Genomic DNA, 19,363 nt, shown 5'->3' on the forward strand with positions numbered 1-19,363 from the left:
AGATGATGCAGCTGCCACACCTATAGTGTCCGACCACAGGTGGCAGGTTCCACAAGGGGTTCTCATGGTGGGTGCCTGCCTTCTTGGGTCGAGTGTGGGTCAGGGTGTCCTTGAGGTTAGCAGTTCTTTTAAAAGCAAACCGTGGGCGAGGGATATCCAGGCCAGCGGAGTTCAGAGTGCCCCAATGTGAGTTAATTGCTTTCTTGATGAAAGTAGAGTTCCTGGTGTACGTTGTTACACAGGTAATGACATCACTGATGGGCTTCGGGGTTGACTCCAGCAAGGCTTCTCTGTTGTTGTTACGTGCCCTTTTAAAAGATGCGTTCAACAGTCTGGTTGGGTAGCCCTTGTCCTGGAGTTTGTGTTGGACGATCGATGATTCACGTACAAAATCAGTCAGTGATGTACAATTTCTTCGAATCCGGAGAAATTGACCGAACGGGAGATTGTCCCTCAAGGCTCGAGTATGGTGGCTTCGGTAGGGGAGGAGACCTTTCCTGTCGGTTTCTTTCCTATAGAGAGTGGTGGTAATCTCTGAAGGCTCCAGCCTGATGGTAAGATCCAGGAAGGGAAGGGAAGTGGCGGAAATGGTACCCGTAAATTTAAGGTACGGGTTCTGCAGGTTAATCCAGGAGCAGAAAGCCTCGCAGCTAGTCTGCAATGGCACTTACTGTTTCATTAACTTTAAAAAGTGTGCCCATGAGTCAACCATTCATAGTTTCTTGTCTGCTATTTGCACGCAATATTTGCAGGCAAGGTGTGGTTTTTTTTCAGCTGTGGACGAAAATGGCCTCTGTGCTTCTATTGATTATAAATAAATAAACGAACCGCACTTGCATAACAGGCATAAATCTTGTCCTAGTTTGCCGGCTCGCAGTTTATTTCAAAATAGTTAATGTTTATAAAGAACTAAACTCATATTCTATATGGATCTGTTTTTATAAAACTGTGAAAATGCAGTCTGTCTTCCTGTTCTTTTGTTTTGCTAAATATAACCCATTTTGGCCATCAAGCTATGTAACGGAATCTAGAGAAGTAGGGAATAGGTAAATGTTGCTGTCAAATCCAAAATGAAGCGCCCCAGTGAACTATTTGTACAACGTTTTTATACTATAATTTCTTTGATGTTTTGTTGTTTTTCGCATGCAGGTAGGGTTTAGGGTTTAGTTACCCTTCTATAAAATCGAGCCACAGTAGCGAATACCTTACTTCACTATTGTGCATATGTACCAGTAATGCGATACTTTTACCCACACTAGAATTACTTTGCGGGTGAAGTCTATGTAAGAGCTTGTGATGCTTTTTTAAAGTGTCAGTTTATGAACTACTTTCGGGTATATGCTACATACGTGATTTCCATCACCAGCATCACAAAACCGAACAATCACAGTGCTTATAGACCATGTCACCTGTGAGACGGCAGTCAGTGTTGGCTTTTAGATAGATGTCCCTGCATACAAAGTGTGCTGGTTAAAAATCCAACTGATAGGGCAATATTGAGGTCCCATACTTAAACCCGTGTCAAAGGCAAATATTTCCCTCATTTTTTTTGTTTTCTTTTTCATGCATATGAGTGGGTAAAGCAGAACTACCATGCTACCAAGAAGTACAAAACAGATTTTGAGATAACTCGATGAAAATATAAGCTAAATGTTTATATGCAATAAAAAAAGCATTTGCAATGCAATAGGTTTCGCATGTGCAAGAGTTTGAGCTATTGGCATTGTAAATGACAATGCTTTTTATTAATATGTTTTAAAAACCTACAAGTGGTGAGTAAACACACACTTTGTGCTTATAGTCCTTGCTTACGAGAAGCAAGGCTGGCAGTAAAAGAGACACAGTTACTGCCATCCTTGCTTCATGTTTACACATCACTTGCAGGTTTTCAAAACACAAATGAAAGTCATTATCATTCACAATGCCAATGACTCAAACTATCGCAAATGCGAGATTTATTGCATTGCAAATACTTGCTCAATCTGCACACGTTCTCACTTATGAAGCTAAATAGGCTATTTTTTTCAGTCCTTCACTGATGATATTCCATGTATCTTTAAAACATCAATTGTCAACAAAACAACTTCTCATTTAAGACAAAATACCTAAACGTTTTGGAGGCCTAGGTGAGACAGAGCAGACCCAAACTAATCAATTAACTTGTGCTACGTCAATTGTGTTATCTGACAAAAACTAATTATTTGCCCCATTAGAACTTTATCCTTTGCCAACATTTCACATTCAAAAAACCAATAAAATACATGTGAGTGCACCTATTTTGACAATCAATACATGAGCTGATAAGTCAGAGCCCTGCGCTATTCTTCTATTTTAGGCAATTCCAATGCATTCTCTCACACATTATCCAAACTATTCATGTTTCAGAGGTCAACTAACTGATCAAAACAAAACAAGCTTTTGGAAGTGACCTTTACCAAAGTGTTTTTATATATTAGCTTGCTAATCCCGGGAATGAGCAACATTCAGTAGGATTACTAATTAGCACTCTGAAACAAGCATTGGCAATGCAAATAGGTCTGACTTCAAAGGAATGGTTTATGGTAATGTAAAGTTCTACAAGTAAACGGCATGGGAATTAATATGTGTGTGTGTGTAAGGAAAGAACTGTTGAATAATATTGGTGTTGATTAAAAGGTCAAGCTAGATCTAAAAATCCATGTAGGTTAGTGACTGCTCTTCTCCTATTTATACTGCTGCCAAAGACAAACACCCAAAATCATCTAGTTACCTAAGACACTATTACCGCATTACAAAGGCTGGTGTTTGTTTCTGAAAGTTCAAGCTCAGCCAGATGGATAAATAAACAAAATAAGCACAGCTGTGTGGAGGGTAGCACTTTTTTGTGTGGAAGCACACAACTTCTGCCAAATCAAAACATGTACTCCTGGCTTCCAACAAGTGGATGGGGCCAAAGCCCCTCTCCTCGTGATTGTCACATAATTGTATGGCGACAGCTGCACTATCAAGCCAGACCATGGAAATAAATGCTTGAAATAAATCATAAGATGTTTGCAGCAGCTCCAACAGGGAGCAAGAATACATGTCAATATTATTTGCCTCAATTTGTAATGCCTGTGTGAAACAGATCCCCCATGTGGTGGTGTTATGATACACTAGTGAAAAACAAACCAGGAGTAACCGATTCCAGCAACTGTTTTCCATCAAACTAGTTTCCTCATATCCGTCTTAATGAATGTCATTCACCAGGGAGAGAAACACAACCTGGCTAATGCCCTTCTTCGCGAAAATTCGTTTAGTCAGGTTTCAGTGGATTTACCTGCTGGATAAATTCAATGCTGAGTTCACCAATTATCATTTTATTCCTGGTAAAGAACAATATTGTTAAAATGGTCAATTTAATAATTTGGATGTTCATATAGAAGAAAACATTTACAGGTTTCAACAATGTGAGCAATACTTAATTATTTCAATCTCTAATTGCCTTTAAGAAGAAAATTCAACTTGCCATTTTCCAGTCGATAAACCCAGGTAAACGTGATGCCTCCAATGCAACTTTCACTGAAGCGGAGTAAGAACGTTCCCGGTACTTTGTTCTTCAGCATCACCCGCTCCTTTTCCTTACTCACAAATCCCATGATATACCTGCAGTAGAGTACAAAAGGCCTACTTCTTTTACCACTGTGAAAGTACAGCACAGTACAGTACTTTGTGTCTATGTACAGTAGAGAACTTGGTGCCTATGTTCTTGCATGTTTGTATTCTTCTGTTTTATTGGCTACTTATTTATAACAAATTTGGCAATACATTATTCCACTGGAATTAATGTGCAAGTGTAACTACAAAGAGATAGAGTAAGTAAATATATGTTATGGTAGGGACCTGATTTCCCCCAAAAATAATGATGTTCATTCTGTTCAATGTGGCTCCTAATCCTATCCTTGTCCACCTCCAATTATCCATCGAGACCTAAAGACCTAGGGCCCGATGTAGGTAGCCCTTTACCGATCGGAATCGGCCGAAAATACCGATTTTCGGCCGTTTCCGATCGGTAAAGGGCCATGGAGATGTAGGGGCACATTTTCGGTAATTTTACCGAATCGGTATCATTACCGAATAGGTAAATTTACCGAGTCGGTAATATTTACCGATTCGGTAATGATACCGATTCGGTAAAATTACCGAAAATGTGATGTAGGTAGCCTATGTTCCGGCAGCACATGGCTTACAGAATCGGTATTTTACCATGGAATACAAATCCATGGTAAAAAACCGATTCCTGTGTACATGCACATCTGTGCATGTACACATGTGCCATGTGACAGACAGACGTGCCCTTAGGGCATGTCTGTGTGCCACATTGCACACATGGCCGTTTTGGGGGTGCTAGAGGGTGTCAAAGTGACACCCCCTGCACCCTTGTGAATTCCTTAAATACCGATTGGGTAAATACCGATTCGGTAATGCCTAATCATTCCTATGGGCTTCAAAGCCCATAGGAAAGAATGGGCATTACCGATTCGGTATTTACCCAATCGGTAATTAATGAATTGTTAAGGATTCGGTAACGAATCCAGATGTTGGGACCTACATCCCATTTACCGATTTTAAAATACCGATTCGGTAAGATTCGGTATTTCAAAATCGGTAAATGGGATTTACCTACATCGGGCCCTTAATGTCAACCGCCTTCTGACAAACACTTTTGTATTCCGATTATCCCCTTTCAATAGAATAAAGTCACTTTCTTAAGACAACGTGAATCTGTGTTTCCCAAATTCTTCCAGTCAGCGACTATTTCCTTGAGCTCAGAGCACGATGGAAGTATGGAAAAGTCAAAGTTAAAATGATGCTTCCGTACATGTTTAAATGAGGCCTACAGCCTTTAACCGTGGCTCCCTCCACTGAGTAGCAGCTTCCCAGCAAAATCAGATGGTGGTAAACACATTCCCTCCCCACCGCAGCTTGACAAACGCACACCATGTAAGAATCAGATGAGGTACTGGGGGTAGGGCAAACCACAAAGGTATAAACAAACAAGCATTTACAATGCAATAGGTCCCGCAATTACATTGTTTTGAGCTATTGGCATTGAAAATGTTATTGTTTTTCCCCCCCTAGCATTAATCAAGTAATGGCGTTGTAAATGACAATGTCTTTTATCCCCTGTTGACCCCCGGAAAGCATTTTCAATATCATATACAACGAAGTCATAGTTGTTCCTTATTTATCTTACGCAACTAACAACAATTAACAAAGCCAATAGTACTGCCTTTTTGTAGGTGTAATGTTATTTGTTGTATTATATATCTGGATGCAATGACAGAAGCAGCATAGTACCATGCCCAGAAAAACGGGATGTTGAGCCGACGCTGAGACTCTAACCTGCTTCCTTAGCTCCAAAGTTGGCAGTTCTAGCCATTATGCCACAACCTCTCACACAAGAACCACATCATTTACAATATTATATACAACGAAGCCTAAGTTTGTATGTATGCCTGTAGTATATTTATTTTAAGTAACTAACAACCTTTGACAAAGCCAACTGTCCTGGCATGTTGTAGGTGTAAAGTTACTTGACCCGCCCAGTTTTTTTCATCCCACTTTAAGCCCTGACATTATGTGACAATCGGACCGGAGGCAGCATCAGTGTTCAAGACTTCTGCAGTGCAGTACCTTCCAAACTCCCGCTCTGACTGCCAACCAGACACAGCCCTCCCCCTGCCCCCACCAACCCATACCTCTGGTGCAACCTCTAATGCCAGGACGAGGGGAGAGGCAGGCCAAACGCAAATCGTATACAAATGAAGTGAAGATCAGCTTGAGATAGGCTTCATTACTGCGTGCTTTATTGCTCACTGACCCCTCTGTATGAATTAATCAGCTCTGCATTGCATGCAGTGCCTAGAACCCCTCTGCATTAATTACTCAGCTATACTGGGCATGTAGTGCCTAAAACCACTCTTTATAAATTACCCAGCTATACTGTGAATACAGTGCCTAAAACCACTCTCTATGAATTATTCAGCTCTACTGTGCATGCAGTGCCTAAAACCACTCTATATGAATTACTCAGCTATACTGTTCATGCAGTGCATATGACCACTCTGTGGGAATTACTCAGCTTTGCAGTGCATGCAGTGCCTAGAACTACTCTGTATACATTACACAGCTCTGCAGTGCATGCCATGACTAAAATCACTCTGTATGAATTATTCAGCTATTCTGTGCATCCAGTGCCTAAACCACTCTGTATGCATTATTCAGCTATACTGTGCATGCAGTGCCTAAAACCACTCTGTATGAATTATTCAGCTATACTGTGCACGCATTGCCTAGGACCACTCTGTATGAATTATTCAGCTATACTGTGCATACAGTGCCTAGAACCACTCTGTATGAATTACTCAGCTCTGCAGTGCATGCAGTACCTAGAACCACCCTGTATGAATTACTCAGCTATACTGTGCATGCCGTGGCTAGAATAGCTCTTTATGAATTACTCAGCTATACTGTGCGAGCACTGTCTAGAACCACTCTGTATGAATTACTCAGCTCTGCAGTGCATGCAGTGCCTAGAACTACTCTGTATGAATTATTCAGCTATACTGTGCATGCAGTGCCTAAAACCACTTTGTATGCCTTACTCAGCTATACTGTGCATGCCGTGCCTAGAACCACCCTGTATGAATTACTCAGCTATACTGTGCATGCCGTGCCTAGAATAGCTCTTTATGAATTACTCAGCTATACTGTGCATGCAGTACTTACGACCACTCTGTATGAATTACTCAGCTATACTGTGCATGCAGTGCCTACAACTGCTCTGTATGAATTATTCAGCTATACTGTGCATGCAGTGCCTAGAACCACTCTGTATGAATTACTCAGCTATACTGTGCATGCAGTGCCTAGGACCGCTCTGTATGAATTACTCAGCTCTGCAGTGCATGTAGTGCCTAGAACCACTCTGTATTAATTACTCAGTTCTGCAGTGCATGCAATGCCTAGAACTACTCTGTATGAATTATTCAGCTATACTGTGCATGCAGTGCCTAGAACTACTCTGTATGAATTATTCAGCTATATAGTGCATGCAGTGCCTAAATACTCTCTGTATGAATTACTCAGCTCTACAGCGCATGTAGTGCCCAGATACGCTGCCCGTGAACCCCCCAGATCTACATACCACTACACGCAGTGTCTACCTACGCTCTTTGTAAATTCCCCAGATCTACACTGCATACAGTGACTAGATAGGCATTTTCATCTGCTCTGCCCGGAGTGCTTTGCTCTGTCCAGCTTGTAGTCTATAGCTACTGCCACTATGCAAGTGGTGTCCAGATCCTCCCTGTATGTAGTGCCTAATTGTGCTCAGAGTGTCGTGCCTAGCTGTGCTCTACATGTAGTGGATAGACGTGATGTTGTCTGGATAGGCATCTAGTGTTTAATTCTGCATCTAATGCCTGATTCTTCCCTGTGTGCCTTTACCAGGTATAATTTTCATAGAGTACCGCCTAGATCGGCTCTGCATTGACGCGGATAACATCCTTCAGTGAGTTCATCTGTGCGTGCCCTGAAAGTCACACCAACGAAAAAGGACAGGGAGACTGGTATATACAGCTGCACCCCACTTTAAGAATGCTGCAAAAATTATATTTGTTAAATAATAAATAAGCTCTGAGAAGCGCCTAAAATAACTCTCCACATGGGCCTGCTCTTTTCGGAGAGTTCGGGGGTTCAAAGGAGTTAAATATACTGATGTGCACGAATTTACTCCTGTGCCCGCGCATCCCAAGAAGGGGACAGTTCTTAAACTCTCTCGTCCATACGCGTGTGTTACACAGAGTGCCCCAGTGTCAGTGTAACACGACTGGCTGTGGATCATTGCTCTGTCCCTCTTCCTTTTCACAGAATGAAGTGCCCCTCCCTTTCCTGCTAGCGTCCGAGGTAGTAAGCGCTATATTAATACCTCCCAAGAAGGGAACAGTTCGACGCTCTCGCGTGTATGCGCGTGTTACACTGAGTGCACTAGTGTCAGTGTAACACAACTAGCTGGGAATCACTTTTGTTTACCTCTTCCTATTCACCGAATAAAGCGGTCCCTCCCTTTCCGGCTAGCGTCAGGGGTAGTAAGCACTATATAAATACCTCCAAAGAAGGGAACAGTTCGAAGCTCTCGTCTATGAGCGTGGCTTAACAAGTGAAATGCACGGAAAAAACACAAAGAAATGTTCAGCACAGAAATGTGTTGCTCTACTCCCCCAGCAGTGCGCTCTGTTAGCAATGATCCATTCCTAATAAGTTTACAGCAGAGGCTGGAAGGAATGTGCCACAGCCTCTGACTGACAGCATCAGACAGCCCCAGCTTCCAAGCGGGGATGAGGGGGTGCATGGAAGAGTGTGCGAAGGGCGGAGTGTTCACCGCTGAAAGAATGCAGAACAATCATTAGTGCTTATATTTTAAACAAGGATTGGAAGAGGCTCACAAATGCACAACTGCCCTTAAAATTGTGTGCACGCTTTCAGTACGAACCAGCAGCCAAGCTGATGTGTGATGAAGCGCAGCATTCCGTTAAAACGATCCAGGGTTCCCAAGGAAAACACACAGAGTCTGCCGGAATCCCATTGTCCTCCCCGTGACCCCATGCGCCTTTCCGCACCTGCTTTAGGGCTGTACTGAAGAATTTTCTTATCTGTTTGTTAAAATAAACAAGATAACAAATTTTTCACCACAGCCGCAAACCAGGCCATGGTGTCCGGAGGGGCTGTCCGAAAAACGGACATGGTGGCACCCAAAAACACTCCTTTTCATTGGGAAGCCAGCGTTTACCATAAAAAGCTGACGCTACCCAATGGAAAAGAGGGTTGGGGCTTAGAGTCCCTTTTAGAAATGTAGTTACTTATATTATCTCTCGCAGAGGCGGAGCAGGGCTCTGCCCTGCCACGTCCAGGCGAGACCTAAAAATACACTTCTTCAGAATGCACTCTACTAACATGTGGCAGGCTACAAAGTTGAACATCTGGGTTCAGTATCACATGAAAGAAAGTTTAAACATGCGGCGCTCTTCCAAAGAGCAATCCCCATGAACATACAGCACTCGTGATAACAGAGGTTAATGAAACAACATTTGAACTCCAACCCAATTTAGTACACAAAAACTGAAATCGGTATACAAATACTAATTCAATACAATGCAATACTTTTGACCAATTGGAACACATGAGGGGAACAGGAAAAGGGTCTCTTGATTCTAGAAAAGGTCCCTAGAGCGATTGTAGGGCTAACAATAGTGTACAAGACATATGATCCAAATAAATCCCAAAATGAAATAAGAGTTTCATGCCTAGACATGAGAAGTGCAACCATTAAAATGCTTTCCTGGTTTCAATTCTATTTGTTGTGAATTCTAGAGCTTTTTGTTAAAGTTTGCAATTATTGTAAACATCAGCACTTATCAGCGCTTACTCTTGTTTGCATAATCAACGAAGTTTACTCATAATGTCTACATTTGTCTATGAAGCATCTTATATTGCCACCCAGACCTGAGAAAAATCAGTACTGCAGCATCAGGATGAACAGTGAACGAAAAAAAGGGGTGGAGGGGTAACTATAAATATTTATTTATTTTATGTATTTATTTGAAAGGTTTCAAATAGAGCTGGCTAGACCCGGTGGTATCTGAGCGCTTTACATGTACAAAGACAAAATTACAGGAAGTGTTCAAGAGCAGAGTATAACAGAAAGTAAAAACAAACATTCCATTGAGGTCTAATAAACAGAGAAACAGCAAAAGCACGTTTACATATAGAGTGGCAGAGGGGGGGAAAAGGTTCAGGGCTGGGCTGTCGGTGAGACAGAAATTAGAAGAGGACAGGAGAGGGGTAACTGGGATTGGGGGCGGGGGGATGGTCAGCCGGAAGGTATTTTAAGAGGAGGGACGAAAGGGAAGTGGGAGTAGGAAGAGGTGGTAGGGGGGAGAGTACAAGGAGAGAGAGAGAGAGAGAGAAGAGGGGAGGGGAGGAGTGAGAGGAGGGAGTGAAGTAGAGGTGGATAAGGACAGAGGAGGCAGAGTGTCCGGTCAGAAGTCTGGTTAAGGACCCCAGTATTTGCTGACGAGGTGCAGTTTAAGATCTTTTTTTAAGGCATTGTAGGAGGGGTTCAACGCAATTCCTTTCGTCGGGCATTCCAGACGTTTGGCACGTTTCCTGCGAAGGAACGAGATTGATTATATATATATATATTACCTACTGGCGGTCGCCAGTAGGTATATATAGTTAGGATTTTTTCCCTATGGGATTTTTGAAAATTCTATGTCTAATAACTTTGGCGTTTGTGGACGGAATTGGCTGAAATTTTCAGGAAAATGGCACATTTTGTTTCTGAGCAGCCCCTGAAAATTTTGGGGGGGTTCGTCAAGGGGGGGCCGAGAAAAAAGGGGGGTCCCAAAACGCGTTTTTCCCATGTTAATTTCCATAGGGCGGTTGGCCTCACTTTTAGCCCGAACGGCTGAATGGATTTGCACGAAACTTGGCAAAATTGTAGGGACTGGTAGCCCGATGTGCCTTTTGTAGGTCTCAATATATGTGCTCCAGTGGATTTTGAGAAATTAACGTTTAAAAAAAGATATATATCTGTAACAGCGGACCGGGCAGCGGCCCAGGACGCGTACTTGTCGCGCAACGGAGCTTTGTGAAGCGAAGCTGATTGGTTCTCCGGCGTCTGTCAACATTCCAAACAGTCCGTAGCGGCCGCCATCTTGTCTCTCGGTAGGATCGAGAGACAAGAGGAGGCCAAAGCGAAGGGGCAAATGACCATAAGGGGGCATAGTACATTGTCGCTCACCCCCTAGGTTTGATGTGGAGGTTTTAAAAGGGCCCCGCGGGGCAAAAAAAAATAAAAATAATAATAATCGAACAGCTGAATGGATTTGCACGAAAGTTGGCAAAATTGTAGGGACTGGTAGCCCGATGTGCCTTTGCTAGATCTCAATATATGTGCTCCAGTGGATTTTGAGAAATTAACGTTCCAAAAAAGATATATATCTGTAACAGCGCACCGCTTCGCGTACTTTTCGCGTTACGGAGCTTTGCGAAGCGAAGCTGATTGGCTCTCCGGTGTCTGTAAACATTCCAAACAGTCCGTAGTGGCCGCCATCTTGTCTCTCGGTAGGATGGAACAGCTGAATGGATTTGCACGAAACTTGGCAAAATTTTAGGGACTGGTAGCCCGATGTGCCTTTGCTAGGTCTCAATATATGTGCTTCAGTGCATTTTGAGAAATTAACGTTCAGAAACAAGATATATATCTGTAACAGCGCTCCGCTTCGCGGAGATAAAATTATATGTGTATTACCTAGCTGTTGCTAACACCAGTTAGCGACGGCTAGTAGAAGATAGCGACCATCTTGGGCCCCACTTTGCATGTGAGTGATATTTATCACTAATGACATGCAAAGTGGGCATGCCAAGATGTTAGCGACTGGAAACAGTCGCTAACATCGCTATCTCCTATTATCAACTTTTGGAAATATTCGAGATAAGCGCGAATATCTCCAAAAGCTACCACCTGCCCTGAGCAGTTCTTAGCCATGTTATCCAATGGGAGGTGGATAACATGGCTAAGAGCATTAGCTCGGTAATGCATGAATATCGCTGAGTTTTCAGCGATATTAATGCATTGCGGTCGTTTTTTATCGTATTTCCGATAAACCTTGATAATAGCAAGGTTTATCTGCGATAATTTCTGACGGTAAAAAAATCGTTGCTAAGCATCGTTAGGGATAAATATCGCTTAACTTTGGTAATATGCCCCAACGTCTGTTAACGTTCGATTCGAAGGAAATCAGGAAGTGTTGAAAAACATTGTCTGCGCCATCTTGTCTTTTTTCAAATGCCACACTTTTGTCGTGCACGGCAGCCATTTTAGATGCCTTGACCAGACCCACTCTGTGCACGCTGTCGATCCTTAGCATGGCTCCCCACCCTCGCAAGCATCTCCCCCAGGCAGTGGTCACCCCCGCTCTCTGTCTTATGCATGGGTAATAAACCTCCCCCCATCTGCGCTGCTCTTCCCTGAGAATCACACCCTGTGCCCGCCCGACACCTCCCTTTCGCCCTATTCACTACCGCACCCTCTGACACTCCTTTTCCTCTGTGTCCGATTGTCCAGGCTGGTCCTAGGGTATCAGCTAGCCCTGCAGATGTAGTTTATGGCCACAGCTGTAAAGAATCACCCCTCTTCAAAGGAGTTATAGTAGATCAAGGCCCACACTCGATGAGATCCGTCACAGCAGAAGCGTTGCTATTATCTGAAAACCATCCTGTATTGTGATTGGGGAGGGGACCGAGCCTGAAGCGGAAGATTCCAGGGATGACTCTTTGTACATCAAAGTTTTTACAATTATGTGTCACATTAAAAATATATAGCACTCCGACAAAGTAGTAAGATTATAAAACTTTAATAATTTATAAATATATACAAGAAAACAAAAATAGTAATAACATATAAACATTTTTAGGGAAAAACAACGAAGTAGCGGTCGGCTGTGCGAATAGTCCCAACGCAGCACAACGTCCAGATTTCCGGCGTGGGGCGTCGCGGGGGGTGGGTCATCAGTAGCAAACTGTTGTGCGAATAGTTCCAAGGCAGCAGAACGCGCTGAAATCTAGATGACACGAAAGTGATGTCTAGTAAGTTGCCACCCAGCAAATAACGGCATGGGGCGTCGCGGGGGGTGGGTCATCAGTAGCAAACTGTTGCGCGAATAGTTCCAAGGCAGCAGAACGATGGCACCAAGGTGATGTCCAGTAAGTTGCCGCACTGGTTTTGGTATCGTACAATGCTGCTCCGAATAACGGCGTGGGGCGCTCCGGGGGAGGCGGCGTGAACGGGCCTCTCCAGGTGGAGTGTCATCTGTTGTAGTGGGGCGCCCCTTTACCGTTTCAGTTGCCATTCCGTCCGTTTTTGGTCCACTGTGTCAAAAGCCGCAATTCAGCTGAGTTGCGCCCACTCTTGCGGTGCAGCGATAGGCGGCTGTCACAGGACTCTCAAAATGGCGGCAGGCTGTTTCCTTTTTGGGCCTGGTCCACTGAAATGGCCCTGGGACACCTTGGAAATCGGACGCTTGTCTGCTAGGTCTTGGACCCCATTCTCGAAAGCGTCCCCTCCGCCTTGAGAATTCATCAAAAGTTTTGGGGGCTCCGACTCCTGCAGGCTTCTGGTGGGGAGCGGCTGCCATGATTGCTCGCGGAATGACCACGACTGAGCTACGAGATGGTGGTGCTCTCATGCTGACGCCAGCTTCAGTCTGAAACATCCAGAAACAAGGTGGGGCTTTCATCGTTTGGGAAAAAAAAAAAGTTTTCATCCAATGAAAAGTGTTGTTTTTAGGTCACATGATCAAGCCTTCCATCATTAGGAAACCAAAAGTAAAATGAACCAATGAAAAGTTTTATAAACAAGTCACATGACCTGTTATGCGGCATAGGGTGTAAAATGCGGAGAAAATACGTTGGCACGTGAGGCGGCGTCAGTAGCGGACCGATGTGCGAATAGGCCGAAGGCAACACAACGCGCCAAGATCCGGATGGCACCGAGGTGGTGTCCAGCAAGTTGCAGCACTGGTGTGGCCATCCTACAATGCTGAAAGTCGGCGTGGGGCGCCCCGTTGGCCTGTGAGTTTGCGTCAGTAGCGGACCGATGTGCGAATAGGCCGAAGGCAGCACAACGCGCCAAGATCCGGATGGCACCGAGGTGGTGTCTAGTAAGTTGCCGCACTGGTGTGGCCATCCAACAATGCTGAAAGTCGGCATGGGGCGCCCCGTTGGCCTGTGAGTTTGCGTCAGTAGCGGACCGATGTGCGAATAGGCCGAAGGCAGCACAACGCGCCAAGATCCGGATGGCACCGAGGTGGTGTCTAGTAAGTTGCCGCACTGGTGTGGCCATCCTACAATGCTGAAAGTCGGCGTGGGGCGCCCCGTTGGACTGTGAGATGGCGTCAGTAGCGGACCGATGTGTGAATGGGGCCGAAGGCAGCGCAACAATATTTTCGGAATAGAAGACACCACTAGGCGCTGAGATGCCAAGATCCGGATGGCACCGAGGTGGTGTGTAGCAAGTTGCCGCACTGGTGTGGCCATCCTACAATGCTGAAAGTCGGCGTGGGGCGCCCCGTTGGCCTGTGAGTTTGCGTCAGTAGCGGACCGATGTGCGAATAGGCCGAAGGCAGCACAACGCGCCAAGATCCGGATGGCACCGAGGTGGTGTCTAGTAAGTTGTCGCACTTCTGTGGCCATCCTACAATGTTGAAAGTCGGCGTGGGGCGCCCCGTTGGCCTGTGAGATGGCGTCAGTAGCGGACCGATGTGCGAATGGGGCCAAAGGCAGCGCAACAATATTTTCTGATTTGAAGACAGTACAAGGCGCTGAGATGCCAAGATCCGGATGGCACCGAGGTGGTGTCTAGCAAGTTGTGGCACTGGTGTGGCCATCGTACAATGGTAAAAGTCGGCGTGGGGCGCCCTGTTGGCCTGTGAGATGGTGTCAGTAGCGGACTGATGTGTGAATGGGGCCAAAGGCAGCGCAACAATATTTTCTACAATATTTTCGGAGTAGAAGACACCACAAGGCGCTGAGATGCCAAGATCCGGATGGCACCGAGGTGATGTCTAAGTTGCGGACCGATGTGCGAATGGGGCCAAAGGTAGCGTAACAAGATTTTCTGTATGGAAGATACCACTAGGCGTTGAGATGCCAAGATTCGGATGGCACCGAGGTGATGTCTAGCAAGTTGTGCCACTGGTGTGGCCATCGTACAATGGTAAAAGTCGGCGTAGGGCGCCCTATTGGCCTGTGAGATGGTGTCCGTAGCGGACTGATGTGCGAATGGGGCCAAAGGCAGCGCAACAATATTTTCTGACTGACACCACAAGGCGCTGAGATGCCAAGATCCGGATGGCACCGAGGTGATGTCTAAGTTGCGGACTGATGTGCGAATGGGGCCAAAGGCAGCGTAACAATATTTTCTGTATGGAAGATACCACTAGGCGTTGAGATGCCAAGATTCGGATGGCACCGAGGTGATGTCTAGCAAGTTGGTGTGGTCATCCTACAATGCTGAAACTCGGCGTGGGTCACCCCATTAGCCTGTGAGATGGCGTCAGTAGCGGACCGATGTGCGAATAGGCCGAAGGCAGCACAACGCGCCAAGATCCGGATGTCACTGTGGTGGTTTCATAGTTGAGAGGCACTTCATCTGCAGTGGGGCGCCGAGATCCGGATGGCACCGAGGTGATGTCTAGCAAGTTGCTGTACTGGTGTGGTCATCCTACAATGCTGAAATGTAGTGGGGCGCCCCTTTACCGTTTCAGTTGCCATTCAGCTGAGTTTCGGCTGCTCTTGATGCTACAGCGACACGCGGCTGCAAGAGGACTCTCAAAATGGCGGCCTGTTCTTTGGATTTGGGCCTGGTCCACTAAAATGGCCCCTGGGACACCTTAGAACTCGGACGCTCGATTTTTTTTTCCTTTCCTGTACATGCAAAAAAAGGTAAATGCCCGGTACGTTACACGCTTCATCTGCCACGATGAACTCTCCAGAGGAACCGAAAAAAAATATAGTTGTGGTAACTATACCATGCATCGTCATATGGAGAGGTGGCACCAATTAATTATAGTGCTGCATAAAAGAGAGATTTGGAGGAGAACCCCTGACCTGCTAGTACATTCATCAAAGAAGTGGCACTGAGAGCTTCAGAGGCAAGGGAAACGGTCCCAAATATTTAGAAGAACTTTGGAAAGATTAAAATGACATGTTTAGATTGTGGTAAATTAATTTCATGTGGACAGATGAGTGTTACTCTAATAAATACAGCATATGAACATCATCATAGTCGATGGTTGGTAGAGACATTTTGACTATATCCTGGACCTGCCCGTCCTCGCCCAAAATGGCGCCGGAATAAATGGGACTCGTAACTCCTTGTTGTGTACTGGTTGCAGAACCTTGAAATCACGAGATACGTATGCAGTTTTGAAGCACATGGCGGGCGGGGACGAGAATTGATTGAATATTTCGACATCCCTATTGATATTAAGTTCTGATGTGTTATTGATTACTGTACTGTTGAAAATTCGAATTAACGTCACCCATGGTACTTGCCCGCAAATGTATATCTAGATAATTTTATTGTAACTGGCCCTGTCGTATTTTAATTATAAAATGTACGTCCACCGATTCCGTAACTGTTAGACACCTTAGTTCTTGCAACCTAATGGCCCGCCCGTTACGTTCCTCTACAGTGTAAATGTCTATTCATCATATACGATTACAGTTTGCTCCGTGGGAGGCCCACGTGGTTATAGGCTCGTATTTGTATAATGAAATTTTCACAATAAAGGTTTTTAAAAGAAAACATGGTAGTAGTATATACATTGGTAAAGTTTTTAATAATAGTCACTGTTTTAGAATCATTAAAAGGCAAGTGAAATAAAGCAGACCAATTACATGAAGGGTAAAAGGTATAATACGAAGGAACGCAGTAAAGATAAATGGTCAAGGGCTGTTGTGTTTTCTATTCCTGCAACATAAAGTGATCGATAAGAATCTCATATTCAGGCGTATCGGCGACTAAGACAGCAGGTCGACCCTCTTTTGCTCAACGGCTCCGTCATGGGACGAAGAAACGCTCTTTTTCTCGAAAAAAGAATATATTTTACTTGCAGGACAGTTGTAAAATTTCCGGGAAAGTACATTAGCCTGGAACATTATAACATATATTTAAGAAAAAATAATGTTCGGAAGTAATTAAAAGCGTAATTTTTAGGTGATATGACCAAGGCTTTCATCATTAGAATAAGAATAGTAAAATGAACCAATGAAAAGTTTTATTAACAAGTCACATGACTTGTTATGCTTACGTTACGCGCTGCGCGCCCCGGATGACTTCCGGATGCGCTAACGCGGCGCGTCATATGACGCATTACGCGACAACGCAGGTCCAGAATATAGTCAAAATGGCTCCACCAACCAGCGGTCGAAACACAACCCCTTTCAGCAGGCTAAATAGTTCTGTTAAATGACAACAGAAGGGACAGGCAACAAGAACCATCAGTCAAAGAGGGGAGGGCTAGTTCTTCTCTACCGGGTTACATTGGGGCGCTACCGGAACTGATCGAATTGGTAGTCTACAGTGTTTCTGGATGTTTCAGAGTGAAGCTGGGGTTAGCATGAGAGCAGCACCATTTCGTAGCTCCGTTGTGGCCATTCCGCAACCAATCATGGCAGCCGCTCTTTATCGTTATTTTGGGCGGGGTGGGTGGCGGAGCCGAGCTGTTTTGCAGCCATCATTGTGTGGAGTTCAGTTCATCTCACTAGTTTTGTATTTGTCATGAGGGGTTGTTCCTAATGTTTCTATTTTAGCGAGGTCAAAAAGAGATCCCATTAGTGGCCTACTGATTTTGCTCGATTCCTTTTCTTTTTTTTTACACGATTTTTCGTTATCTGCAAAGACTAAACAGAGTATTGCTACTCTGTGTTTGTTTGTAAATAGAGAATGAACCAAAGAGAACTAATTCTAAAACAGTAAATACTTGGATAACAATCAATCAAATGGAGAGAGAAGCAGGCACGACGGATTACAACGGGGGCAAAGGCCTGCGTTAACTACCTTTCACTATCTGCAAAGAGAGAGTACTCCTAATAGAAATGAGGGGGGGGGCACCATTCAAAGCAGATCAGTGTGCATAAACACGAAAATGTTTTCACTTACCACGTACTTGACATTCGACAGCTTATGATATTTGCTATTAAAAAACCATTGAAATTCACTGAAAAAACCATAGGTTATAGACCATATATAGTTAGGAATTAGCATTTACAAAACCTTGAAAATTCACTGAAAAAACCATAGGTTATAGACCATATATAGTTAGGAATTAGCATTTAAAAAACCTTATTTTACTCACACAAAACCATTGAAATTCCATATATAGTTAGTTGCACTAACTATATATCGCGCACCCGCAATCCACTGCTGATCATGTCACATATTACATCATTCATGACATGGTCAGTGACATCACTGATGACATCACTGATGACATCTCAAATGACATCACTGATGACATCACTGATGACATCTCATTTGACATCATTCTTGTGCTAATACGATAAACCTCTTCAGACTCTAATATAACCTTAGATACACTCAGTGTATACAGACACTCACACACTGCCACTCATCCATGGAGTTACTCACACACCCAGTCAGTCATGCAAAGAAACAATCTCACCTCCATTTCTTCAACTATACAGTTAAACACACCTTACTTATTGAAACATATACTAACACATATTTACTCTCTTATACAATCCCTGATACAAGTTCACAATGATCGATACAACCACTCAGTCATTCAGTGGCTCTCATGCACAGTTATTTATATATGCCAACTCTCACATGTACTGTGTTTTACATATGTACTTACTATGACATGTAGCATTGAGATATCCATTCACTCATCAATACACTCATGCACACAGTCAACTGCCCATGTAGCTGTTTCCACATGCACTCTTGAACTCATACACCTAGTGAATAAACTGCTCACACATCTATGCATAGAGTCACACACCTTCCAGCCACCCCCACACAAACTCAATCTGCCATAGAAATACTTGGGCAACCAATTAATAACACATATAGCCTCTCGTATAGCTAATGATCAACACATGCAGCAGTTTACAGAACAACAGACATAATGATGCACAAATTAAGACAGTTTAGTCACTATCCCATGCACTCAGTGAGACACATTTAATCACTCACTCATACATTCAGTCATGCACCTACTAAATCCTTCGTCCAGACACTTATACATCTACTCATTCTTTAATATGTAAAACATATTTAAACTTTACAGAAACACACAGTCACTGGATGACGTCATCAGTGATGTCATCAGTGATGTCATTTGAGATGTCATCAGTGATGTCATCAGTGATGTCACTGACCATGTCATGAATGATGTAATATGTGACATGATCAGCAGTGGATTGCGGGTGCGCGATATATAGTTAGTGCAACTAACTATATATGGAATTTCAATGGTTTTGTGTGAGTAAAATAAGGTTTTTTAAAGCTAATTCCTAACTGAAAAAGCGGACTACAACTCCCAGAGAACATTGCATACAGTCTTAATTGAAGCAGCTGCATGACAGCGTATGATGTTGTTCAAAAAAAGGGAGGCGTGACCCGCAATGCCTCTTCCGCCCGCTCAGCCTCTGAAGAAGTGAAGCCACGAAACGCGTCAGGCTGCGGGGGTATGCTGTAAATACCGAGAATCGAGGACACGCATGCCAAGAAATAAAGTAAAGCTTTTAC

The 19,363-nt window shown here is 44.1% G+C and overlaps 1 protein-coding gene across 1 annotated transcript in view; it reads right to left on the reverse strand.

The window, feature by feature from the left end:
- The window catches only part of LOC144823261 (signal transducer and activator of transcription 4-like), a 754,354-nt gene that overhangs the window by 188,369 nt on the left and 546,622 nt on the right, over nt 1-19,363 (reverse strand). Inside the window, exon 19 of the mRNA XM_078681615.1 lies at nt 3,488-3,624. Within this exon, the coding sequence (XP_078537741.1) occupies nt 3,488-3,624 (137 nt within the window). The remainder of the gene's footprint in view (nt 1-3,487; nt 3,625-19,363) is intronic.

Source organism: Lissotriton helveticus, chromosome 3_1, assembly GCF_964261635.1.
Source record: "Lissotriton helveticus chromosome 3_1, aLisHel1.1, whole genome shotgun sequence".
Classification (NCBI taxonomy): Eukaryota; Metazoa; Chordata; class Amphibia; order Caudata; family Salamandridae; genus Lissotriton; species Lissotriton helveticus.